This window comes from Ovis aries, chromosome 19, assembly GCF_016772045.2.
Source record: "Ovis aries strain OAR_USU_Benz2616 breed Rambouillet chromosome 19, ARS-UI_Ramb_v3.0, whole genome shotgun sequence".
In the NCBI taxonomy this organism is placed as follows: domain Eukaryota; kingdom Metazoa; phylum Chordata; class Mammalia; order Artiodactyla; family Bovidae; genus Ovis; species Ovis aries.
The window spans coordinates 14265889-14292165 of record NC_056072.1 but is presented as its reverse complement, the minus strand read 5'-3'; the positions used below and the strand labels follow the sequence as shown (position 1 = coordinate 14292165).

At 40.9% G+C, this 26277-nt stretch overlaps 1 protein-coding gene across 9 annotated transcripts in view; it reads left to right on the top strand.

Annotated features, from left to right (window-relative positions):
- Nucleotides 1-26277, top strand: part of ULK4 (unc-51 like kinase 4) — a 528243-nt gene that overhangs the window by 110609 nt on the left and 391357 nt on the right. For all 9 annotated transcript variants that reach the window (XM_060402096.1, XM_060402095.1, XM_060402097.1 and 6 more), the window contains 3 exons: nt 5715-5822; nt 14406-14489; nt 24789-24950. In XM_060402096.1, coding sequence (XP_060258079.1) covers nt 5715-5822; nt 14406-14489; nt 24789-24950 — 354 coding nt within the window. The remainder of the gene's footprint in view (nt 1-5714; nt 5823-14405; nt 14490-24788; nt 24951-26277) is intronic.

Below are 26277 nucleotides of genomic sequence, written 5' to 3'. Positions count from 1 at the left end.
CGTTTTGGCAATTCTGATACTTCTGTTTTTCCGCATGAATTGTAGGATAATCTTGTCAATATCTATAAAAAAGTCTTGGTAGGATTTTGATAGGAATTTCGGTAAGCCAGGCTATCAGTTAGGGGGAAATTGACATCTTCACTGTGAGTCTTACTATCTGTGAACCTAGTGTATCTCCTTTTCATATTGATTTATGAGATGGTCAGTCAGGATTGGCCACACGAGGAGAAAGAGCAGAGGTTCAGGAAAGTAGAGTTTTTTATGCTTTGTGCTTCTCGAGACAGGTGGTGTACACAGCGACGTGGAAAACACCAAGGTGGTCAGGAGGCGAAGATCAGGAGTGCTTAGGCTGTGGCCTTTGTTGGGGTTTCCGCGGGAAAGGCAGGGCAGGATAAATAGCTTAGAATTGGTTGGTCTGAATACTTTCAGCAGCCTGTGGGAATAATGACAGTCTCTAGTTGCCTGGTACCTGGCCTAGGATGATGAAGATGGAAGAGTCTTGCCTTCTGAGGTATAAGGACCAGATAGAGGAGGTATGGTTCTGGGTTTGCTGGTTAGCATTTTGAAGAAATGCTTCCCTGGGGACTCACACTGTAAAGTATCTGCCTGCAATGTGGGAGACCCATGTTCGATCCCTGGGTCAGGAAGGTCCCCTGGAAAAGGGAATGGCTACCCACTCCAGTATTCTTGTCTGGAGAATTCCACGGACAGGGGAGCCTATGGGCTATAGTCCATGGGGTTGCAAAGAGTTGGACGTGACAGAGTGACCAACAGTTTCATTTTTCACTTTCCTGGGCCTTAGCTACCTCTAAGAATTGGCTGGCCCTAGGAAGGACATTCTCTCCCGGGCCAGAATGGTTTGTTTAAGATGTCAAAACATCATATTGTATAGAAAATAAAATACACACACACATACATAAAAATACACCTCTTCTTTTATTTAGATCATCTTTGGGTTTTTTAAAGAACATTGTTTATGTTTATATTATATATAATTTAATCACAGTCTAGTGGTATCATCATTTCTCCCGTTCAAGTGAAGTATAGAAAACCTCCTTTTTCAACCATTTAACCTCCCTCGGTTTTATGTAGTTAGCATGTTATTGACCAGAGATGTATTGATATGTCTTTTCTTACCTTAGCGTTATTGACCAGAGATGTCTCTGTGTTCACTTACATAGCACATTACTGGCCATAGGGATTAGTTTATGCAAAAATCCCCTGGTCAGTAATGAGTGAAATATATCCTCTAAATACATTTAGAACCAAATCAAGCATTTTTATAATGTTTGCTTCAAACATCAAAGATAATTTAGAAGACTTAATAGGAGAAGCAAAGACTATTGAATTCACCTGTATTTTTGCCTATCATGCTCTTGTTTCTTTCCTCATATTCCAAGGTTCCTTTAAAAAAATCGCTTCCTTTCTTTTTAGAAAACTTGCCTTTATCCACTCTTTTATGGTAAGAGTGTGGTTTTCATAGGGTAAAAAAATGGCTGAGCATTGTTAATTTCAGATGGTTCAACGTAATATTAACGAATGATCAATGGATGATCAATACAGGATAAAGGAAAAGACATGCTGTGTGTGGAAATGACCTGCAAAGGCTAATGTGTTGTATATGATTGCTTTTTCCTCCTCAACCATTCTATATAGGGGACTCACTGTGTGTAAGGCCGTAAGTGGTGGGGTTACTTAAGATGTTATGTCTATATGGAGGAAGAGTACTCAGCAATAAAAAAGAGTGCATTGTATGTAAATAAAATAGCATGCTTTAATCTCAAATGCATTATGCTAAGTGAAAGAAGCCAGATAAATAAGAATACATGATACGTGATCCAACTGATATAAATTGTAGAAAATGCAAACTAATGACAGAAAGTAAATTGGTAGGAGAAAAAGGTAGTGGGATGGGGGGATATACCAAGGGAACTTGGGGAAACACTTGAGGCTGTTGTTCTCTCGATTGTGGTGGTGATTTCACATGGGATGTGTGTATGTCAAATGTATCTAATTATACACTTTAAACATATACAACTGGGGGAATCCCATGGCGGTCCAGTGGTTACAACTTGGAGCTTTCACTGCAGTGGCCCCAGGATCAATCCCTGTTTGGGGAACTAAGATCCTGCAAGCCACACGGCACGGCCGAAAAGCAGCAACAAGAAAATGTAGCTCACTGTAGGGCAGTTATGACTCAAAACTGTCCCCACCTCAAGTGTTCCTCCCGTGCATGACTGTCGTGCAGCTGCTTGATGTCCAGCTCCAGCCTGTCCACACTCTTGTTTACAAAGTGGAACCGGTGATCACATGCTGGGATGTTGTATCATTACACTGTGAAATTGTTCTGAAAATTTTAAATTGCTCACTTTCAGTTTTTAAACTTTTAGATGAATAAAGCGAGATGTAATCGACATACAACACTGTACTAGTTTTAGGTGTGCGACGTAGTGTTCCGATGTATGTTCAGTTTAAAAACCTAGGTCTTAATCACCATGGGAAACAGTCTTGTTTGTGCCCCGTGTTTTCAGTTGCACTGTTTCACAGCAATGTTTCCATACTCCTTACGTACATCTCCTCCCCATCTCATTCTATATGTATCATTCTGAAACCATTCAACCCTAGTTTATGGTCACAGTGTGATTTGATTAACCTTGTGTTCTGGGGTATAAATTCTGGCATGGAACATGGGATTTTCTCTGCATGAGTCCTAGGAAATTAACTAGATCTGATAAAAATATGCTGCAGAATTTCAAAGTGAATTATACTGAAATGTTGTTATAATATTGCCCCTCTCATATTTTTGAAGGAATCACTTAAAAGTTTAATGCAGTATAAGAATTGAATGCAGTATTTAATGCAATATAAGCCTCCAAGTGGCATGGATGGTGTGTGGAGCAAGTTGCTTCCACTCTCTCTGCCTAGGTTTTCTGGCTTTGAAGACAGAGCCACAGTTGCCTGGCAGAAGATTATCGATATAGTGAAAGTGCTTGGTAACTGATAAATGCTGTAACTGTTGTTTCTGTTCAGTTGCTCAGCTGTGTCTGACTCTTTGCAACCTCGTGGACTGCAGCATGCCAGGCTTCCCTGTCCTTCACCATCTCCTGGAGCTTGCTCAAGTTCATGTCCATTGAATTAGTGATTCCATCCAACTATCTCGGCCTCTGTAATCCCTTTCTCTTCCTGCCTTCAATCTTTTAAAGCATCCGGGTCTATTCCAGTGAGCCAGTTCTTGGCATCAGGTGGCCAAAGTATTAGAGCTTCAGCTTCAGCATCAGTCCTTCCAATGAATGTTCAGGGTTGATTTCCTTTAGGATTGACTGGTTTGATATCCTTGGTGTCCAAGGGACTGTCAAGGGTCTTCTCCAACAGTTCGAAGGTGTCAATTCTTCCACACTAAGCCTTCTTTGTCCAGCTCTCACATCCATACATGACTACTGGAAAAATCATACCTTTGACTATACGGACCTTTGAAGACAAAGTAATGTCTCTGCTTTTTAATATGCTGTCTAGGTTGGGCATAGCTTTTCTTTCAAGCAGCAAGCGTCTTTTAATTTCATGGCTGTAGTCACCAACTGCAGTGATTTTAGAGCCCCCCAAAATAAAGTCTGTGACTGTTTCCATTGTTTCCCCATCTATTTGCCATGAAGTGATGGGACTGGATGCCATGATCTTTGTTTTTTGAATGTTGAATTTTAAACCAGCTTTTTCACTCTACTCTTTTTTCTTCATCAAATGGTCCTTTAGTTTTTCGCTATCTGCCATAAGGGTGGTATCATCTGCATACCTGAGGTTATTCATATTTCTCCCGGCAATCTTGATTCCAGCTTGTGCTTCCTCCAGCCCAGTATTTCTCATGATATACTCTGCATAAAAGTTAAACAAGCAGGGTGACAATATACAGACTTGACGTACTCCTTTCCCAATTTGGGACCATTCTGTTGTTCCATGTCCAGTTCTAACTGTTGCTTCCTGACCTGCATACAGTTTTCTTAGGAAGCAGATAAGGTGGTCTGGTATTCCCATCTCTTTCAGAATTTTCCACAGTTTGTTGTGATCCACACAGTCAAAGGTTTTAGTATAGTCAGTGAAGCAGAAGTAGATGTTTTTCTGGAATTCTCCTGTATTTTCTATGATCCAACAGATGTTGGCAATTTGATCTCTGGTTCCTCTGCCTTTTGTAGATCCAGCTTTTACATCTGGAAGTTCTCAGTTCACATACTGCTGAAGCCTAGCTTGAAGGATTTTGAGCATTACTTTGCTAGCGTGTGAGATGAGTACAATTGTGTGGTAGTTTGAACATTCTTTGGCATTGCCCATCTTTGGGATTGAAATGAAAACTGACCTTTTCCAGTCCTGTGGCCATTGCTGAGTTTTCCAAATTTGCTGGCATATTGAGTGTAGCACTTTCACAGCATCATCTTTTAGGATTTGAAATAGCTCAGCTGAAATTCCATCACCTCCACTAGCTTTGTTTGTAGTGATGCTTTCTAAGGCCCACTTGACTTCACATTCCAGGATGTCTGGCTCTAGGTGAGTGATCACACAATCATGGTTATCTGGGTCATTAAGATCTTTTTTGTATAGTTCTTCCGTGTATTCTTGCCACCTCTTCTTAATATCTTTTGCTTCTGTTAGGTCCATCCCATTTCTGTCCTTTATTCTTCCCATCTTTGCATGAAATGTTGCCCTGGTATCTCTAATTTTCTTGAAGACATCTCTAGTCTTTCCCATTCTATTGTTTTCCTCTACTTCTTTGCACTGGTCACTGAGGAAGGCTTTCTTATCTCTCCTTGCTATTCTTTGGAACTCTGCATTCAAATGGGTATATCTTTCCTTTTCTCCTTTGCCTTTTGCTTCTCTTCTTTTCTCAGCTATTTGTAAGGCCTCCTCAGACAACCATTTGCCTTTTTGCATTTCTTTTCCATGGGGATGGTCTTGATCCCTGCCGCCTGTACAGTGTCAAAAACGTCTGTCCATAGTTCTTCAGGCACTCTGTCTATCAGATCTAATCCCTTGAAACTATTTGTTACTTCCAGTGTATAATCATAAGAGATTTGATTCACATCATACCTGAATGGCCTCATGGTTTTCCCTATGTTCTTCAGTTTAAGTCTGAATTTTGCAATAAGGAGTTCATGATCTGAGCCACAGTCAGCTCCCAGTCTTGTTTTTGCTGACTGTATAGAGCTTTTCCATCTTTGGCTGCAAAGAGTATAATCAGTCTGATTTCAGTACTGACCAGCTGGTGACACCCTGTTTAGGGTCGTCTCTTGTGTTGTTGGAAGAGGGTGTTTGTTATGACCAGTGCATTCTCTTTGCAAAACTCTGTTAGCCTTTGCCCTGCTTCATTTTGTACTCCAAGGCCAAACTTGGTGCTGTAAGTAGGTAAGTTTATGTCACTGGGTATGTTTGTATCTGCTTTGGCAAACTCCAGGAGATGGTGAGGGACAGGGAAGCCTGGCATGCTACAGTCCATAGGATTGTGAAGAGTCGGACGTGACTTGGTGCCTGAACAACAAAAACAAATTTACATCCTCATCTAGGAGAGTTCCTATTTTTTCTTCAGGAATAAGGCCCATATATTGAAAATCATTTGTAGACCAGTTGTTAAAAATGTCAGATGAATTTTGTGGAATGTCTTTCCTGTTACATATAGGGTAAGGAACTGAGAGGTATGCATGAAATAATATACATTTTTCCCTTCTTTTCAGGCAATCAGTCTTTTAACTGAATTAATCAGGGAAAATTTCAGGAACAGCAAATTAAAACAGTGCCTTTTACCAACCCTGGGAGAGCTGATCTACCTTATAGCCACTGAGGTAAGACTATCTGGTTAACTCTCTTGCTCTCTGATGTGTTCAGACATTTGCTGGCTGATAAGTGTTAACATCAAAGTGTTTTGATTTTGCCTCTTTGGGCATATGTAAGGAAATCAGTGAACATTTTGCCTGTGGAGGGGAGACGCTCTTGGTGTCTTTCTGACTCTTCTCTCTCTCCTGGTCAGTCTTCCCTCTTTCCCAGTGCCTCTTTCTCTTTAAAGTGTAGGAGAGTCTAGCTGTATTTTAAAGCCAATGGACCAGAGCCCCTCCCGCACCCTTCCCCGCAACATTGTCTCCAGGTTGCTGCCATCTTTGACTCCTTTAGGCAAGAAGATTTCATTGATTCTTCCAGTGTAAAAACACCATCGATATTTTAAACACTCTGTGTAAATATACACACAGTAGGGTGTGTGTTTAGCATGCCAGGCTTCCCTGTTCCTCACCATCTCCTGGAGTTTGCCAAAGCAGATACAAACATACCCAGTGACATAAACTTACCTATTTATAGCACCAAGTTTGGCCTTGGAGTACAAAATGAAGCAGGTCAAAGGCTCACAGAGTTTAGCAAAGAAAACGCGCTGGTCATAGCAAACACCCTCTTCCAACAAGACAAGAGATGACCTTTTAACATGTGCGTGCATGCGTGCTAAGTTGCTTCAGTCGTGTCTGACTCTTTACGATCCTGTGGACCATAGTCCACCAGACTCCTCTGTCCATGGGATTCTCCAGGCAAGAATACTGGAGTGGGCTGCCATACGCCCCTCCAGGGACTCTTCCCAACCCAGAGATCGAACCTGAGTCTCTTCCTTCCACCTGCACTGACAGGCGAGTTCTTTACCACTAGTGCCACCTGGAAGCGTCCCTGATGGCTCACATGGTAAAGACTGTGAAATGCAGGAGACCCGGGTTCAGTCCCTGGGTCAGGAAGATCCCCTGGAGAAGGAAATGGCAAGCCACTCCAGAATTCTTGCCTGGAGAATACCATGGACAGAGGAGCCATGGAGTCGCGAAGAGTTGGACACAACTGAGTGACTAACACACATGCTGCTATTAACAACGTGATGGTGAGAGTGTGTGACTGCGATTTCGACCGCTTTTTGGGGGAATATCTTAAATAGATATAGATTCATTATGAGTCATTCATCTCATGTGATGCTCCGTTTCAAATGAGTGCCAGTACATTATAAATTAATCATAACTTCTTTGTTTCTACTTGTTTTGTTTCTAGAAGTTGCTTAAATGTTGTATAACCTAAGTATCCTTAGTATCTAAGTTGACTCTCTGGATAATCATCATTTTAAGGCAATTAGAGTAATTGTTAGAAAACATCAGTATTTAAAATCACTTAGTTCCATATTTACTATTGATAGCTGGTACAGCAAATCTCTCCTCCTTATTCCTCCTTTTCGTAAATGTCTTGGCTCTTCCTGGTCACTTGCATGTCAGAATAAATTTTAGAATCAGATTGTCCAGTTATGAAATCATCTTCTGAAACAGCATCGACTATGCAGAAGTCCTGATATCTTAATGATTTTGAGTCTTCCAATACGTGTTTGGAATTGTGCTGAGTCTATTAGAGTATTAGTACATTTATGCTATGTTTCCCTTTGATGCACAAAAACATGATGTTTCTGTATATTTATATTACAAGTTTTTTTTTCATGTAAGTTATTTAACTCATAAAGCTTTTTCTGTATTTCACTTAGTTGAGTTTATTCTCAGATAATTTTATATTTTGAAGAGATATCACATTCATAAAACTACAGACCTTGGAAGTATAGAAAGGTACACAGCCTGTGGGCTCTTTTCCTTTTCTGTCCCCTTCTGTGTAGTTCCCCAGTAAATAACCATTGCAGTTGCTTTCTTACTTATACTTACAGAGTTATTTTTGCCCAAATGAGAAAGTAGACATGTAGATTTTTTTGGTCTCATTTTATAAAGCAAGTAGAACAACAATTTTCATTTAATAGTTACACAGTATTAAAAAGTATATGGAGGTATATACACTGGAGCTAATTCTTAATAATTAATATGGATATCTTCTTCAATTAGTATTTAGAGCTCCCTCCCTCCCTCTTCTTGAACTGGAACATTCTCTTGTGTGCTAAGTTTTGGGAAAGACAGCTCTCCTTGTGGTTCTTTGGGGGTGGGACTGGAGAGTTTATAGCAACTTTACTCTTACCTTGGGCCCCTGAGGCCTTGACATCAAAGCTCGAAGTTACCAAGTTCTGCAGGCTTGGAGAATGAAAGCAAACTTCAGTACTCTGTTTATCCCTTCATCTTGCAGCTGATTTTTGGCTTGATTTTTATTTGTTTTTTTTTGGCTTAAAGCTCTCTGAGTCATTTTAAGGATGTAGAGTAAAACTGCTTTCCTTGGAAGAGTGATCAGGTATCTTGTCTGCCATCTGATCAGGGATGGGAGTCTCGTCCAGTTCTTTTTGTGTGTGTGTCTTTTTTTTTAACCTTTTCTCTCTTGAGGTATAGTTGGCATACCATAATTGCACATGTTTAAAACTGGCAATTTGGTCAGTGCTAATAGAAAATATTAAGAAGAGGTGGCAAGAATACACAGAAGAACTGTACAAAAAGATCTTCACCACCAAGATAATCATGATGGTGTGATCACTCACGCTCAACTAGAGCCAGACATCCTGGAATGTGAAGTCAAGTGGGCTTTATTTAGGAAGCATCACTACGAACAAAGCTAGTGGAGGTGATGGAATTCCAGTTGAGCTATTTCAGATCCTGAAAGATGATGCTGTGAAAGTGTTGCACTCAGTATGTCAGCAAATTTGGAAAACTCAGCAGTGGCCATAGGACTGGAAAAGGTCAGTTTTCATTCCAATCCCAAAGAAAGGCAATGCCAAAGAATGCTCAAACTACCGCACAGTTGCACTCATTTCACATGCTAGTAAGTAATGCTCAAAATTCTCCAAGCCAGGCTTCAGCAACACGTGAACCGTGAACTTCCAAAAGCTCAAGCTGGTTTTAGAAAAGGCAGAGGAACCAGAGATCAAATTGCCAACATCCGCTGGATCATCAAAAAAGCAAGAGAGTTCCAGCAGGGAATTCCCTGGTGGTCCAGTGGCTAAGCCTCTGTGCTCCCGATACAGGGGGGCTGGGTTCGATCCCTGGTCAGGGAACTAGTTCCCACGTGCCACAACTACAACTAAGACTTTATGCAGCCACATAAATAAAAATAAATATTTAAAAAAAAAAGAGAGTTCCAGCAAAACATCTCTTTCTGCTTTATTGACTATGCCAAAACCTTTGACTGTGTGGATCACAATAAACTGTGGAAAATTCTGAGAGAAATGGGAATACCAGACCACCTGACCTGCCTCTTGAGAAACCTCTATGCAGATCAGGAAGCAACAGTTAGAACTGGACATGAAACAATAGACTGGTTCCAAATAGGAAAAGGAGTACGTCAAGGCTGTATATTGTCACCCTGCTTATTTAACTTCTATGCAGAGTACATCATGAGGAACGCTGGACTGGAAGAAACACAGGCTGGAATAAAGATTGCTAGGAGAAATATCAATAACCTCAGATATGCAGATGATACCACCCTATGGCAGAAAGTGAAGAAGAACTAAAGAGCCTCTTGATGAAAGTGAAAGAGGAGAGTGAAAAAGTTGGCTTAAAGCTCAACATTCAGAAAACGAAGATCATGGCATCTGGTCCCATGACTTCATGGGAAATAGATGGGGAAACAGTGTCAGACTTTATTTTTTTGGGCTCCAAAATCACTGCAGATGGTGACTGCAGCCATGAAATTAAAAGATGCTTACTCCTTGGAAGGAAAGTTATGACCAACCTAGACAGCATATTAAAAAGCAGACACATTACTTTGCCAACAAAGGTCCGTGTAGTCAAGGCTATGGTTTCTCCAGTAGTCATGTATGGATGTGAGAGTTGGACTCTAAAGAAGGCTGAGTGCCGAAGAATTGATGCTTTTGAAGTGTGGTGTTGGAGAAGACTCTTGAGAGTCCCTTGGACTGCACGGAGATCCAACCAGTCCATCCTAAAGAAGATCAGTCCTGGGTGTTCATTGGAAGGACTGATGTTGAAGCTGAAACTCTAATACTTTGGCCATCTGATGCGAAGAGCTGACTCATTTGAGGAAACTCTGATATTGGGAAAGATTGAGGGCACGAGGAGAATGGATGACAGGATGAAATGGTTGAATGGCACCACCGACTCAATGAACATGGGTTTGGGTAGACTCTGGGAGTTGGTGATGGACAGGGAGGCCTGGTGTGCTGCTGTTCATGGGGTCGCAAAGACTCAGACGTGACTGAGCAACTGAACTGAATATATGTATACATCTGTGTAACCATTACCACAGTTAAGATAATGAAAATCTCCATCACCTCCAAAAGGTTTCCTAGCACCCTTGGTAATCCCTTCATCCTTCCCCTCTCCCTATCCCAAGGCAACCACTTATTTGCCTTCTGTCACAAAGACTAGTTTGCGCTTTTTAGTCTTCTATAAAGGGAATGATACAGAATCACATTTTTATTTATTTCTGAGAGTAGTTCTGAAGAATCATTTATCTTGCTACTTACTTTAATTTGATATAAGCTAGGTTATTTTATTATAAGGATGATTCTGTGGCCATGACATTTGACCACATCTTAATGATATGGCAGAAAGCAAAGAAGAACTAAAGACCCTCTTGATAAAAGTGAATGAGGAGGGTCAAAAAGTTGGCTTAAAATTCAACATTCAGAAAACTAAGATCATGGCATCCACTCCCATCACTTCATGGCAAATAGATGGGGAAACAGTGGAAACAGTGACAGACTTTATTTTTCTGGGCTCCAAAATCATTGCAGATGGTGACTGCAGCCATGAAATTAAAAGACACTTGCTCCTTGGAAGCAAAGCTACGATCAATCTAGGCAGCATATTAAAAAGCAGAGACATTACTTTGCCAACAAAGGTCCATCTCTCCAAAGCTATGGTTTTTCCAGTAGTCATGTATGGATGTGAGAGTTGGACCATAAAGAAAGCTGAGCACCGAAGAATTGATGCTTTTGAACTGTGGTGTTGGAGAAGACTCTTGAGAGTCCCTTGGACTGCAAGGAGATCCAACCAGTCCATTCTGAAGGAAATCAGTCTTGAATACTCATTGCAGGGACTGATGGTGAAGCTGAAATTCCAATACTTTGACTACCTGATGTGAAGAACTAATTCACTGGAAAAGACCCTGATGCTGAGAAAAATTGAAGGTGGGAGGAGAAGGGGATGATAGAGGATGAGATGGTTGGATGACATCACTGACTCAATGGACATGAGTTTGAGTGAGCTCCGGGAATTGGTAATGGTAGGGAAGCCTGGTGTGCTGCAGTCCATGGGGTTGTAAAGAGTTGGACATGACTGAGCAACTGAACTGAACTAATGAGAGGAAGTTATATCCACAAAAATCTCTAATGTTTCATGAGATGAGGGTGTTTTGTGGCCTTATAACTTTGAATGTAGATAAACCTTAACATCTCAGGGCAGCGAGGACCTACTGGGACTGACCTCAGGTGATCAATAGCTGTACACACACACACACAAACACATACACGTACATAAATACATATGTGCATACATGCATATCGTGTATAACATAGGGACTGGCATCCTGACCTTTTGGCTCTCTGGAAGCACCCCAAGGTTCCAAGCTTGAGGACAGCAGTCCCGACTGCGATTCTGTAGAGGAATGTGTGAGACAGCACATTTTGGTTTGTATCTTTTTCTTCCTTTTGTCAAGGATGCATAATGAGCTAGAGTCAGGTGTCCCCCTGTTCTGTCTGTTGCGGTCCAGCACATCACCATCTGTCACCTGGCCTGTTGTAAGAACTCCCAGATGGTCTCCTTGCGTCACGCTGGCGTGCACCGCAGTCTTTCCGCAGAGCTAAGCTGGAGAGAGCCTGTGGAAACACAGGCGACGCCACCGTTATAACTCCTGGGGCTCTCCCTGCTCCCTGTCTTCTTCTTGTCACGTCTAAAGCCCTCCAGTCACCCCTGGGCCTTGGGGTCTCAGCCGCTTCCTCCTTCCAGCCTCGCTGGCCTCCCCGTGGGGCCTCGAACCCCCCACACCCTGATCCTGGTGCCACACTTGTGCATTCGCTGTCCTTCCTGCTCACAGTGTTCACCTGCACATGTCTGCCGTTCATCTTCTCTTGCATGGATTTCTGCAGAGAGCCGCCTCCTGAACCTGAGAACTGTGAGATGAAGCTCTCTGTGTACAGACTTCCTCTAGCCCCTTGGCCATCTGTGCTTTTCTTTATAGCTTGCATGACTGTCTTGCTTTGTTTATTTTGTTTGAGTAAAAAAAAAACCTTTTTTGTGCCCCCCCGCCCCCTCCCGCCCCACTGAACACCATTGAGACAGAACATTTGTCTGTCCTGCTCATCGCTGCATGACTGTTGTTTAGAAGAGGTCTTGGCACACAGTAGGTGCTCGTTTCCAGTCATGAGCTGCAGCATGACCAGTGGGACAGGAGGGAAGTGAGCAGGAGGCAGGGCTGCAGGAGACAGGGATGTGACCGTGGAAGGCTCCTCAGCCAAGTTGGGGGCCTGGGTTTTGATCCTAAGAGCAAGAGGAAGCTGGTTAAGAGTTATAAGAAAGGTACGGATGTCATCTGACTTAAGTGCCACACGAGTGATTCTGGTTTCAATGTGGAGAATAGATGGGAGGATTGTAAGAGAAGCTTCTGGACCCTAACTGCAGGTAAGTGAAGGAGGAGCAAAATCAGGAGAGGAGTGGGTATTTCAGAAAAGAGTTTATAGGGCTGAATGTGGAAGTTAAGGTCTAAGAAAAAGGGCTACAAAGAGTCCCCTGAGTTGAGTGGGTACAAAAGTCAACCAGGAACCCAACAAGAGCTGTTTTGTGTATTTATTTAACATGGAGTGGGAGGCAGAAGTCAGACTGCTGTGTGTTGAGGATTTAGAGGGATGTGGGATCCTGAGGAAGTCAGCGTAAAGTGAGCATCACCCTGGGAAAGAGCAGAGGGGTGTGGGGGCGGAGGGCAGTTTTGAAAATGGGAGATGGCAGTGAGTCTGGTGGAAATAGGAAGGATCCCATGGAGACACGATGGTGAACACTTAGGAGCAGTACGGGGTGGTCCAGGAGCTGGTGACCCTGAAGGGAGAAGAGTGGGCGGGGACTTGTGCGCCGCATGGAAGGGGGGGAGGAGCCTGTCCTGCTGTGACCCAGGGTGTGAGCAGCTGCAGGTGGAGGTGAGCGCATGGTTCCTCTCTCGTGACTTTCATGATCTTTGTGAAGAAGAAAAGCGAAGTTTTGGGAGGCGGTGGTTGAAATGCTGTAGTTTTTCAGGAGAGGGACTCGATCAGAGAGAGAAGCAGGCCTGGTGAGTGACATGGAAGGTCCCTGGGCTTCCCCATCCTTCGGCACTCTGGAGTCTGTGTTTTTGGTGTCCCCTCCTCCCAGATCCCAGCTGTCTGACCACAGGCCTAGAGAAAACAAGCTACTGCCTTCAGGTAAGGCTGCGTTTCCCCAGACCTGAGACAGTGGAACTCCAAAGGATGAGGTCCTTCAGGCCTTTGTCAGGAGTGATTAAATTGTAGGCCAGAAATCTCAGTGATAGATGTGGGTAAAGAAAAAGGGCGAGGAACATGGGGCGTAGGGTCCAGGGATGTTCAGAAAAGCCTGTGGTGAATGTCATGAATAAATGAGCTGAAAGGAGGCACATTGTGTTTGAAAGTTAAATTTGGTGCTGGACTAGGGATTTTTGAGCTGAAGCAGCTCTGGTTGATAACGGCTAGATTATGACCATGTGTGGCATTTCATGATTAAGGGTACAGTGTTAACGAGTCACAATTCTCATCATGGGTATTAAGTACTTTTGGATCAGTAAGGTACCACTTCTAACATTTGGACAATCTTAAAACAGAAATATTCTGTCTAAGCAGAGCCTACTCTCTTCTGCTATAACCAGTGGTTTTTTTCCCACCTTTCTCTGTGGCCCCTGATTGATTCTGTGACTTTATTTGTTAGGTTCCAGGAGAGTTCTTGTGGTTATTTTTTTAACTTAGTTCTGTGAAAGAATCATCCCTGATATCCCCCCAGTCCGTGTACTCGCTGATCCTAGTTGCGTGCTTTTGTTAAGCTGCCTCTTGCTAGGCAGCATACTGTGCTTTCCTTGTTCCTGTGGATTATCCAGAGATACTGCTCCAAACTGCAGGTCCTGTGCTTTCAAGTCATTCCAGATGACGTCATACCGTTACGTAGAAGTATGTGTATGGTAATCTGTGGTTATCAGTGGAGTGGTTTCTCTATCAGCCAGAGCATGCTGTCATCCCTTGGTTCTTTCCATCTAGCTGTTGCTGAGGGGAGCTTATCAGCATCATATATGACATAGTGGGAAACGGAAGAAGTGCTTTGTATGTACACTGCAGTAAAGGACCCCTCATCAGGTCATAATTGGCAGGTTGTAAGTAGTACTTGCGGTAGGATGTTAAGAAGTTCTACGTCATTTGTCTGTGTGAAACTGGGCCTTTTCTCTTGAAAGGGTTAACACCTTCTGTGCCGTTAGCCTCACTGCCTTTCCTTTTGCTTCATTTTTAGGAAGAAAAAAAAAAGCACCCCCGAGAATGCTGGGCTGTTCCCTTGGCTGCATACACGGTGCTAATGAGGTGCCTCCGGGAAGGGGTAAGGCTGCTTTGTTGTCCTCTGTAGACGCCTGCAATTGTAATAACCCTTCAGGCACTGTGTGAGGATTGTAGCCTGCAGCGGTGCATGGGCCTGTCAGCCAAGTGCTATACCGCTCCTGAATTTAAATAATCCCGACAAGCCACTGTGAGCCCGTGACCTACAGTGGAGCAAGTGAAAAAACCAACTCACATTCACTTGTTTAAATGTCTTGCTTTTTAAGAGACGATAGCAAATAATAAACAACCTAAGTAGCTCTCAGTGACATATCCTTAATCCCCCGCTTCCAGTTACCAGTAACTCAGTTTAGTAAGACCGGTGTATGCAGGGAATTTTCTGCCAGCCTCGGTAGCCCAGTGATTATCTTGTCATATTGCCATTTTGTGGTTCAGAAACAAGGAAACTGCCACCAGCATCCACTGATTTTAATATTAAGTAGTCGTTATTATCTGATGTGGTTTCTTCAGCTTATGCACATCCCTTCTCTTGCTACTGTTAATGGCTGAAAACCAGCCAGCTGGCCAACCAGCCAACTTGCATAAGTAGCTCCTGTGTGTGACCATGAGGAGGATTTATAGCTGACCTCAAAGGCTGGCATTTTTGTTTGCTTTAAACCTTGACATTGTTTCACCCAAGGCAAAGCCATAGGCTAAAAGCATTCCTTAAGGAATGAAAAAAAAAAATGTCAAAACAAACATCTTCCTTTTGAGTTCATTACTTCATGCATGTTATGGTAATGGCGTGATGTTCCAAGTACAGAAAAATCTCTGCAGTTTTCCCCTAATGATCCAGAAAGGCATCGAGAGCACGTCTCAGCCTGTAGGGTGAATGTGTAGCCAGTTGTCCCTGTGGGGTGTGCATGAAGCCAGTGAACTGCGCTGTATCAACAATATGAGAATTAAGTTATCTTTATCTGTAGTCAAAAGACATGTTTGGGTTTATCATTCAAGGCCTCAAGCTAGGCACACCCAGGGGGCACACGGATGAAGAAGGCGGGCTTTATGTTCGTGCACACATCTACCTGTTGTGGGAGATGAGATAAAACTATAAAGTGGAATCTGTCGAGTGCTTTCACGCCGAAGAACAAAATACAGGAGCTCAAAGGAGACAGGAGTCTTCCAGGGATTTTTTAAACGGTGTAAAGAAAGTTTTAAAACTTTGTATCTTTAATTTATAAAACTTAGACGAACGCTGAGTAAAAGGTGGTCGGTTCTAACCCATGAGGTGGTGTCCTTTATTAGACATGTCCTGCCCACCCGCTCCTGTATTTCTCAGTGAGTGCATACTGTGAAGAGTGTTTGCTATGCATGTGTGTTGTTAACGGTAACATGATGATACAGCTAATGATGTAATGACAGAGTTCACAGTGAACAGACACACTTGTCTTTTATTCTCTCTTGGTATGTGTGTCAGGTCTTGTATATTTTTCACGAAGAGGGAAGAAAGTCTAGAACTCTCTAATTTGTGAAAATTTTATATATTTGGAAGACGTTTTAGTGTATGCTTTGGCAGCACGTACACCAACACTGTCCGTATAAAGTGACAAATTCAGAGGTGAACATTCCCCCTAAAAAAGGACTGTCTTTTCAAAAATAATTCGATTGTAGCAGTTCTTGAGCAAATTTGTCTATTGTAGTCAGGACATAGTTGAAGGTAAAATAATTTTTAAGCCACTTGTCTTTGATGATTTAATTTTTTTAATGTAGAAAACTGTTTTCCCAGCTCCTACGGGTATTTCTGAGTGTAGGTTCTTTTCTTACAGAAGAGTATATGAATTGTGCGGATATGGTTAAAAGCGCATACTCTGACTCACTCTGTTAAAAAGCAAAAGACTGGTTGCTTAGAGACTTCTGTCTCTTCTGGATTGAAATTTGTACTTTCTTTCAAGGAGTATTCTAACTTTGGTGATAAACTTCACCAGGGTTTTCTTGTTTTGCTTAAATTTTTTTTTCTTTTCACAGATTTTTGTTTCCCTTTTTGAGTGTATTGCTAAATACTAGATTGATTCTAAATGTTGAACTCTGTATAAATGGATTGGCACCATGTTCTTTTGAGACTTAGTTTTTTTTTCTTTTGCTTAAAGTTAGGTTGAGGTTGATACATGTTGATTGTGTAAAGTGCAGCTCATCAGTACCACTGACTAGTGTGTTGGTGTATGCCTCAATACAGAAACACAGGCACACGTGTATCAGTTTATATAGGAGTATCCACTGACCCACATCTTCTTGAACATTTGATAGAGTCACAGTTTAAATTTTTGACAATCTCATGAGCATTAAATTGTTTCCTCAGTGTCTTTTTAATATGCATTTTCTTGATTACTAATGAGGATGACCATCTTTTTCTGTTTATCTTGGTTTTTGGAATTTCCTGTTTTGAAAATGATTATCAAGTCTTAAGCCAGTTTCTTCTGTTGCTTTGTAGAAATTCTGCATACCATCATCCCCCTGCCCTGCCTCTACCAGCTTTTGCTATAAAATGTTTCAAGTATTAGAAAAGGAAAACTAATGGCCTTTATTTCCATCAGCTGTTAATATATTTGCCTTTTTTGCTTTGTTGTAATATGTGTGTATGTATATATATCCATATATGTGTATTTACTATTTATTCACTTGTTTATTTTCTGAGATGTCTGAAAAAATTCAGATGTCATGGTACTCTACCCACAGGAATTTCTTTTATGTGTTCTGGATATGATATTAATCTTTTGTTGTTTACACGAGTCCCAGATACTTTTCTATTTTGTGTTTGATCTTTTCGTTTCCTTTACAGTGTCTGTTGCTAAGCAGAAGTTCTTAATTTTAATAGATACTTATCAATCTATAAGATGTTTGGTCTTTTCATTTTGTTTATAGTATCTGTGGCTAAGCAGAAGTTCTTAACTTTAATAGAAATTTATCAATCCATAAGATGTTTGGTCTTCTCATTTATAGTATCTGTGGCTAAGCAGAAGTTAACTTTAATAGAAATTTATCAATCCATGTTAATCTAACACTAAGATGTGCTGTTACATATTCTTTTTTGTGTGTATCCGTTTAGTTCAGTCGGTCAGTCGTGTCCGACTCTTTGCGACCCTACAAACCACAGCACGCCAGGCCTCCCTGTCCATCACCAACTCCCGGAGTCCACCCAAATCCATGTCTGTTGAGTCAGTGATGCTATCAGTGAAGCCCCAAAAATAAATAAAAGTTTTTGTGTATACTTTTATTTATTTTGGGGCTTCTCTGATAGCTCAGTTGATAAAGAATCTGCCTGCAATGCAGGAGACCCCGGTTTGATTCCTGGGTCAGGAGGATCCGCTGGAGAAGGGAAAGGCTACCCACTGTAGTATTCTTGGGCTGCCCTTGTGGCTCAGCTGGTGAAGAATCTGCCTGCAATGCAGGAGACCTGGGTTTGATCCCTGGGTTGGGAAGATGCCCTGGAGAAGGGAAAGGCTACCCACTGTAGTATTCTGGCCTGGAGAATTTGCAGAGTCGGACATGACTGAGCGACTTTCACTTAAACTTCATAAATTTTTGGCTGTGCTGGCTCTTCACTGCTGCACAGGCTTTCTCCAGCTGTAGCGAGCGGGGCCGACTCTCTAGCTGCGGTGTGCAGGCTTCTCACTGTGCGGGCTTCTCTTGTTGTGGAGCACGGGCTCTCGAGCATGTGGGCTCAGTTGTTGCGGCTCCTGGGCTTAGAGAACAGGCTCGGTAGTTGTGGCGCGTGGTCTTAGTTGCTCTGAGGCATGTGGGTGGGATCTTCCCTGGTCAGGGATCCAACCTGTGTCTCCTGCATTGGCAGACGGATTCTTTACCATTGAGCCACGAGGAACGCCCATGTTACATGTTCTTCTAAAAGTTACTTTTTATTTTTTCCTTTTTTCTGTTAAGAAGTTTAATTTGTTTGTAATTGTTTTGTGTGTCTGTGTGTGGTGATACGTGTGGGTCCAGTTCTGTTTTTGAAATAAATGTAATCAGTTATTCCAGCATCATTTAATGAAAAGTCTTCTTCCCACGACTCTTTGGTGTCACCTCTGTCATTTCTGTGTGCATGTCTCTTCCTGGGCTCTAATTAGTTCTGTTGGGCTGTTATCTGTGCTGTGCTATTTAAATTAATAGTCCTTATTTTTTAATAATCTTGAAAATATACAGTGACATTTTTTTGTTACCATTGTAATCTTTTTCCTGAGTTTCTGAGCTCCTTTTAAATTTTCTTTTTACTTGAAAAGTTGATTCTAAAAATTACATGCAAGTTCACCTGTTGGTACTTTGATTGAGAGTATACGTCTATGAATAAATTTAAGGAGGATTGATAGTAGTGATAATGGAAGGCATACTCAGTGAGAAGACTAACGAGAGAATGTCATATTTGGTTTAAAAAACACTGAAATAAGATGATTGTAGTTCCTTTGAATTCTCCATGACATTCCGCTAATGTATTTAATTCACTGCTTAAGTCAACTCTCTCAGATACAGCTCCCATTCTTTAGAGGTAGCATTTATGAAACACATTATGTACCAGCTGGATACAGGAGAGGCAAAGATGATTAAGATACTGCCCTATCTTCATTTATTAGGGAAGTGATTAAAAAAAAAATTTCTGGTTTAGTATGCCATTTCTTGCTGTTTTGTAACTATATTTGCATTTTCTTCCCTTCTCTCATGTAGTGACTAAGACACTTAAGACTGTCAACTTTTGTCTCAACCTAGTGTTAGCTGTGTCCCATTATTTTGACATGTAGTGTTTCCATTATTGTTCTTTTATAGATAATCCCTAGTTTAAATTTTTTTCTGGGTCCGGGGTTTTTTTATGGGATGGTTTAAACTTTTTCAGGTGGGTGGAATTTTATTGCCTCTTTTTTCTTTTGTTACAATAACAAAGTTGCATTACTGTATAGATTAAGACTGTCTATTCTATTTCTCTTGTATGTTTTTAAATTGTGGTAAAATATATATATTATTTGTGCTGTTTCTGTTGTTCTTAAATATATTGATATTTTCTGCCTAACTTATTGACCTTTTTATACTTTCAAAACTTAGTAATGTGCCTTATTGAAAATGGGCCATCGATTCTGATTTTTACCCCTTATCTTTCTAATCTGTGCATTGAAAAAAATGTGGTATGGGAATTGTACTTTTTTGTTTTAACTCATATGTAAATTTCTTAGAAGACAATTTTAGTTTTAAATTATAAATTTTGTTCATGTTTCTGATGCATATAGATAACTAACTTTGCCAAGGGATTTTCCTACGTATTCTATGATAAGGGTTTTCTAGTCAGATACATTGGGACATATCGGGTTAAACAAAGTTGAATGGTTTCGTTTGTATTTAGTACTTTTCAGAACTTGTAATTATGAATCCACATGGGAGCATATTGTATATGATGTTTGCAAATTTATTTGCCCACAGACATATCTCATCCTGTGGCAAATTGTAGGATGCACTTTGAGAGAGAAATGTAGTCTTATTCTGGGACTGTTATGAGTTTATTTAAATAGTGTTCAGTAAACTTTCTCTTCTTCAAAAGATCACCTAAGAGATTATGACCTCATTTTCCAAGCAGGTCAACCTGTTATGACTTCTGTAATTTTAACAATGATAGTAGAAATGTGAGTCAAGTGGTTTTGATCTTGTTACAGACGTAAATGCTCAGGTGGAAAGAGGGAAATATTTAGAGTGAGAGACTTAGCGTGGAACATGCCAAAAAAAAAAAATCTGGTATAACATTCTATTTTCGAAAAATTTTGTTTTTATTTTGGCTGTGCCGGACCTAGGTTGCGGCACTTGGACTTGGTTGCCCCCTGGGACGTGAGATCTTAGTTCCATAACCATGGATCGAATCCTTGTTCTCTGCATTGGAAGGCGGATTGTTTGTTAAGAATCCTGGACCACCAAGGAAGTCTGGTATAACTGTTTTAAAGAGAGTGTGGCAGTGTAGAAGAAAAGGTGTCCATGATGACGCTGAGTCGTCGTTTCGACTTGGCGTTGGCGTTTTGGAGACTTTGAGCTGGGAGTCAGAGGATGTGGATTTGAGTCCCGGGTGTGCCACTCTAGAGTAGTTTGATAGTTGGAGCCCCACCTGATGTTTTGTATGAAGAAAGGTACCTTGCTGGTTGATCCTCCACGTGCTTCTGACTTGGGCTCTCTTTGACAGCTTCCCATTCCATTGCCTTGACTCTTATGTTTGTTGTTTTACAGTTGCTAAGTTGTGTCCAGCTCTTTGCAACCCCATGAACTGCAGCACGCCAGGCTTCCCTGTCCTTCACTGTCTCCCTGAATTTGCTCAGACTCATTGTCCATTGAATCAGTGATGCCATCCAACCATCTCATCCTCTGTCTTCCCTTCTCCTCTTGCAATCAGTCTTTTCCAGCATCAGGGTCTTCTCGAGTGAAGGCCACCAGCTCTTCATATCAGGTGGCCAAGGTATTGGAGCTTTAGCATCAGTCCTTCCAATGATTATGCTAGCAAAGACAGATTATGTACTTGGTATCATCACTGTACTGATCCTGGGAACATTTGGCATTGAACTTACATGGCATGTGTTCAATATGTGCATGAAATAGGGAGGCTGAGGAAGCTGACTTTCCTTGAAGGCAGTGATTTTTATCTGGGTAGGTAGCAACCTATTCTACAGTGCACACAGAAGCTGAAAATAGCACCTAGAGTCTTTCCACATGTTTAGAGGAGATTCATTTTATGCATTTGTATCTAATCAACCTCCTCTTTTTAAAATAACTTGCATAATAGTCTGTAAGTCTGTATATAATTATGGGTGCTGAACTGAACACCTGCCATATGTTAAAATGTGAGGCTCAAATAATAAATCCTTGGCCTAATTATTCATTTCTGAACAATAGCTTATTAGACAATTTTGATGTAACAAATTTCTTTTAAGAGGAAATTGAATTTCCAATTTATAATTGGTGCTTTAAAAAAAGAAAGCTAGTGGTAAATTGCTTATGTATTTAATTAGAAAAAGATAGGACTTGAATTAGAAAGTATAGAGGTATTAGTCATTATGTGTATTATCTTTGAAGTGTTTTTGGACACTAGTTATGTAGAATGAGGACGGAGAAGTTAAATTCTCTTGATATTGGATAAAAGTGAAAATGTACAGCTACGTTTTCTGTTTTTGTTACTGTCACAGTTTTAAGTTTAATTTTCCTGATAAAGAACGCGTGTGCCATTAACATCGGGTTCTCCTTGCCTTTATATAGTGAAAGTGGGCAGTGTGTATGGGGAATAGGAATGGTGCAGCCTTTTTGTGTGTGGTTTTCTTTTTAATATCACTGTTCATAATATTTGGAATGCTAATGTTAGTAGAAGGCAGTAGGGCTTACCAAGTATGGAGTTGCCTACTGTGTCTTAAAGCGAACCTTTGAGAATGGCATAAGGAAGCAGTCCTGAGTGTTTTTCTGAGCACGGGGCGTAGATGAGTTTCCTGACTCTTGGTGAGGTCAGAGGCACGAAGTGTGGTGTGCTCACTGCCAGAGGGAGGTTTGCACCTCCTCTTCTCCTGTGGCAGATAATCTTGGGGGGAAGCTCCACAGGGCTGTACAGTTTACACTGGTTGGACTTCTGTGTAAATTTTCATGTTCCTTTAACTGTTTTATCCCATTATATGCTTTGTAGACTGAACAAATTCTATAGCTCTTCTGTGTCTTTCTCATTTAAGACCTATCTTAAAAAAAATCTTTTTATTATTATGTTTAACTTCATGGTATTGTGGATAGAGGGAATGGTGTGTGTATGATTTGAAGTCTTTGGAATTTGTTGAGGCTTCTCTCATGACTCAGTATGTGTGTATAATTAGGGGGAAAATGTTCAGTTCTGCCATTGTTGGGTGATGTGCTTTTTTTCTCGAAGTATGTCAGGCTTGTTAATCTGATCGATACATACAGATATAAATCTATGTTCATGCTGATTGTTTTTTGTCTGTTTTATCAGAGATAGATATTTAAATTGTTTTCAGTTTTACTGCAGTGTAGTTGACATGAAATTGTAAGATATTTAAAGTGTACAATTGGCAAAACCAATACAGTATTGTAAAGTAAAATAAAGGGAAAAAAAATAAAGTGTACAAAGTGATTTGATACGTGCATACACTGTGATAGATGCATACATTCCCCTATCGAGTTAACACATCAATCATCTCATATTTTATCCTGCTACCTTTTTTGGGTGGTAGAAGTGAGAACATTTAAATTCTCCTCTTTTAGCAAATTTCAATTATACAGTATAGTGTTATCAACTAGAGTCACATTGTTTTACATTAGACCTCCAGACCTTATTCACTTATAGGTGAAAGTTTGTACCTTTTACCAACCTGTTTTGAAGGGTGTTATTGTTGGGTACACATTTATAGGTTGACAGTTACTTCTTTTTCTTTTGGTGCTTTAAAGGCATTGTTCCTCTGTGTTCTGGTTTGCGTGGTTTCTGATGAGAAGTCTCCCATCAGCCTTATCTTTGTTAGGTAGTGTGTTAGACAGTCTCCATATGTCCTTTTACTGTCACTGTTTCTACAAGTTTCTCTTTATTATTGCTTTTTAGCAGTCTGATTATGACGTTCAGTTCAGTCGCTCAGTCGTGTCGGACTCTCTGACCCTGTGGACTGCACGCCAGGCTTCCCTGTCGATCACCAACTCCCAGAGCTTACTCAAACTCATGTCCATCGAGTCGGTGATGCCATCCAACTGTCTCATCCTCTGTTGTCCCCTTCTCCTCCCGCCTTCAGTCTTTTCCAGAATCAGGGTCTTTTCCAATGAGTCAGTTCTTTGCATCAGGTGGCCAAAGTATTGGAGCCTCAGCATCAGTCCTTCCAATGAATATTCAGGACTGATTTCCTTTAGGATTGACTGGTTTGATCTCCTTATAGTCCAAGGGACTCTCAAATCTTCTCCAACAACCACAGTTTAAAAGCATCAGTTCTTCGGCGTTCAGCTTTCTTATTATGATGTACCTTGATGTTATTCTTCTTTCTTCCTCTTGAGGTTCATTGAGTTTCTTAGATTGGGCTTCCTAGGTGGCACCAAGGGGTAAAGCACCTGTCTGCTAATGCAGGGGGCCATAGGAGACACGGTTTTGATCTTTGGGTTGGGAAGATGGGCTGGAGGAGGGCGTGGCAACCCACTCCTGTATTCTAGCTTTTTCTTTTTTCTTTTTTTGCTAATTGCTATGTCTTCACTAATCTTCTCTAGTCATTGAGTCTGCAGAGTCTGATGTTATTCCAATTCAGTGTATTTTTCATATTAAACATTATAATCTCTACTCTTCTGACTTGGGTCATTTTTAAATCTATTTCTTTCATTCTTAACGTGCTTCTTTCTTCTTCAGTATATGGACTGTATTTATAATAGCCATTTAAATGCTTTTTTCTTATTCTATCACTGAATTTTATCTTATGAGTCATATTTTCCTGCTCTGTGTGTATGAATTTAATCAGATGTCAAATATTGTGATTTTTATGTTGTTGGGCATTTTAAGTCTTTTAAGTGCTTTTGTACTTTTTTTTTTTTTTTTAGTCTTTTAAGTGCTTTTGTGCTTTTTCTTGGATTCATTTAAGTTACCTGGAAATAGCTTGATCCTTTTTGAGACTTTTAAGCATTATTAGGACAATATAGTACAGCCTTTAGTTGAGGTGAATTTGGTCACACCACTGGAGCAATTTCTTTCTTAGGACTTTCCTTGATGCCCTGAATATAGGTGGTCTTTAGCTAATTATTTCCAGCCCAGAGTAACTTCTGATGATTGTTCTGCATACTCCTTATAATTTTGAAATCGTCAAGTTTTTGTTATACTATAAGTTATTACGTGTATTTTCTAGATTATTTCAGCCTTTTTATGGAAATATGTGGAAAATTAGGGTCTTCACTAGTGGCTCAGCAGTAAAGAATCTACCTGCAATGTAGGAGGTGTGGGTTCGATCCCTGGGTCAGGAATATCCCCTGGGGAAGAAAATGGCAAGCCACTCCAGTATTCTTGCCTGGGAAATCCCATGGACAGACAGGGGAACCTGGCAAGCTACAGTCTGTGGGGTCACAAAAGAGTCGGACACAACTTAGCAACTAAACAACAGCAGCAACAACAATATATGTAGAATTATTTTTAAGTATGTTTAACGCTCAACCAAATGTAATGGTTCTATAGTAGCCTGAAAAAATGACCGCACCTCCAGAAACACCTAAAGGTGATGGTCTTGGTGTCAGGTCTTTATTTATAGAGCAATGGTTATGAAGAAATGATGTGTATATGTTTGTCATCCTAAATATTAATAATATCTATTTAATTTTCTCCTTGTGTTCTCTCTGTCTATAGGAGGAACGTGTTGTGAATCACATGGCAGCAAAGATTATTGAAAATGTCTGCACTACGTTTTCTGCTCAGGCCCAGGGCTTTATTACTGGGGAAATTGGGCCTGTTTTATGGTACCTATTCAAACATTCCACAGTTGATTCTCTTAGGATAACCGCAATATCGGTAAGATGGAGCGTCTTTGGGGGATATATTTGCATGTATTTAAATACCAAATTTGAAGAACTGTGCTAGACATAGAGTGAATTTAATTGAATAGGTGGAAATCTCAAGAGTGGCAGTTGGTGAGAACAGTAATTTGATTTTTCTCCTGAGGCAAGAGGACTGTGGGGACATTCCGAAAGGGTCTTGTATGATCCTGACATTAGGATTCCAAAAACTATTTGGAGGTGATAGTGGAAAGCTGCAGTACTGGGTTGGGTATAGCCTTTGGTCTGGCATATTTTTAGTGTTCCTTGACTGTTTTTGTTAGCTCCCTCTTTCAGATTTTATGTACAGTGGGTTTGTCATATGGTTCAAATGAATTCATGTTAAAGCTCAGGCATCTATGATTTTGTAGTTTTTGTATCCTGATTGTCTATTACTTCACTTCCATGGTTATAACGACTTGGTGTAAAAGGTAATTATGTATGCAGATGTGTTAACCTGGTTGTATCAATATAAGGGTCAGTGAAAATACTTCGAGCCTTTCTCAGGATTTATTTAAATGCTCTTTTTGATCACTAGTCTTATCTGGGCTCTCAGTGTTATCTGGTACCCTCCCTCTATTTCTCAAGCTGACTCATCCTTGTGCTTCTTGCTGTGCCAAGTTTCAGACCTCATCTTTATTCCTTAAGCCTCCATTTAGACATTTTTCCCTCCATTCTCAGTAAGTGACTTCCCCCATACTTCCCAGATAACCACAGAGACGTCCAATGGGAATTATCCCTGGGTCCGTCTTCCGCGTCTGTGGACCTGATTGCCTCCATCCCTGTCCTGCCTCAATTCTTCCCTTCCTACTACAACTGATGAGCTGCCCCTTCTCCTCTCAGAGAAACTTCGCCATGATTCTTCTATCTTTTCTTGAGAATCTTCAGTCAAATGGTTATTTTTGCTCTTTCCTAAATCTTTAACCTCTCCTTGTCTACTAAATCTTATTAATTAGCGCTCATGTATTCTTTACCCCAATTAAACAAAAAATCCCACATAAAAACATATCCAAAGTTTTCTAGGGTGTACCTCCATCTGTTCCCCTATCACCCCAGCCATACTTCTTGGAAAGGTTTTTTTTTTGCCACAAATGCTCCTTTTGGGCCTGCTTTATCTGTCCTGAAAATGTGAATGAACCTAGTCTTGCTGACATCTTGAATGACTTGCATATCGCTAAATCCTGTGGCTATTGATGGCCAAATGTATTTTTATAATTGTATTTCTTTTTGGCTGTTGTCCAGGCTGGCTTTCCCTCACTGCGGTGAGCAGGGGCTCCTCTCTAGTTGTGGTGCCCAGGCTTCTC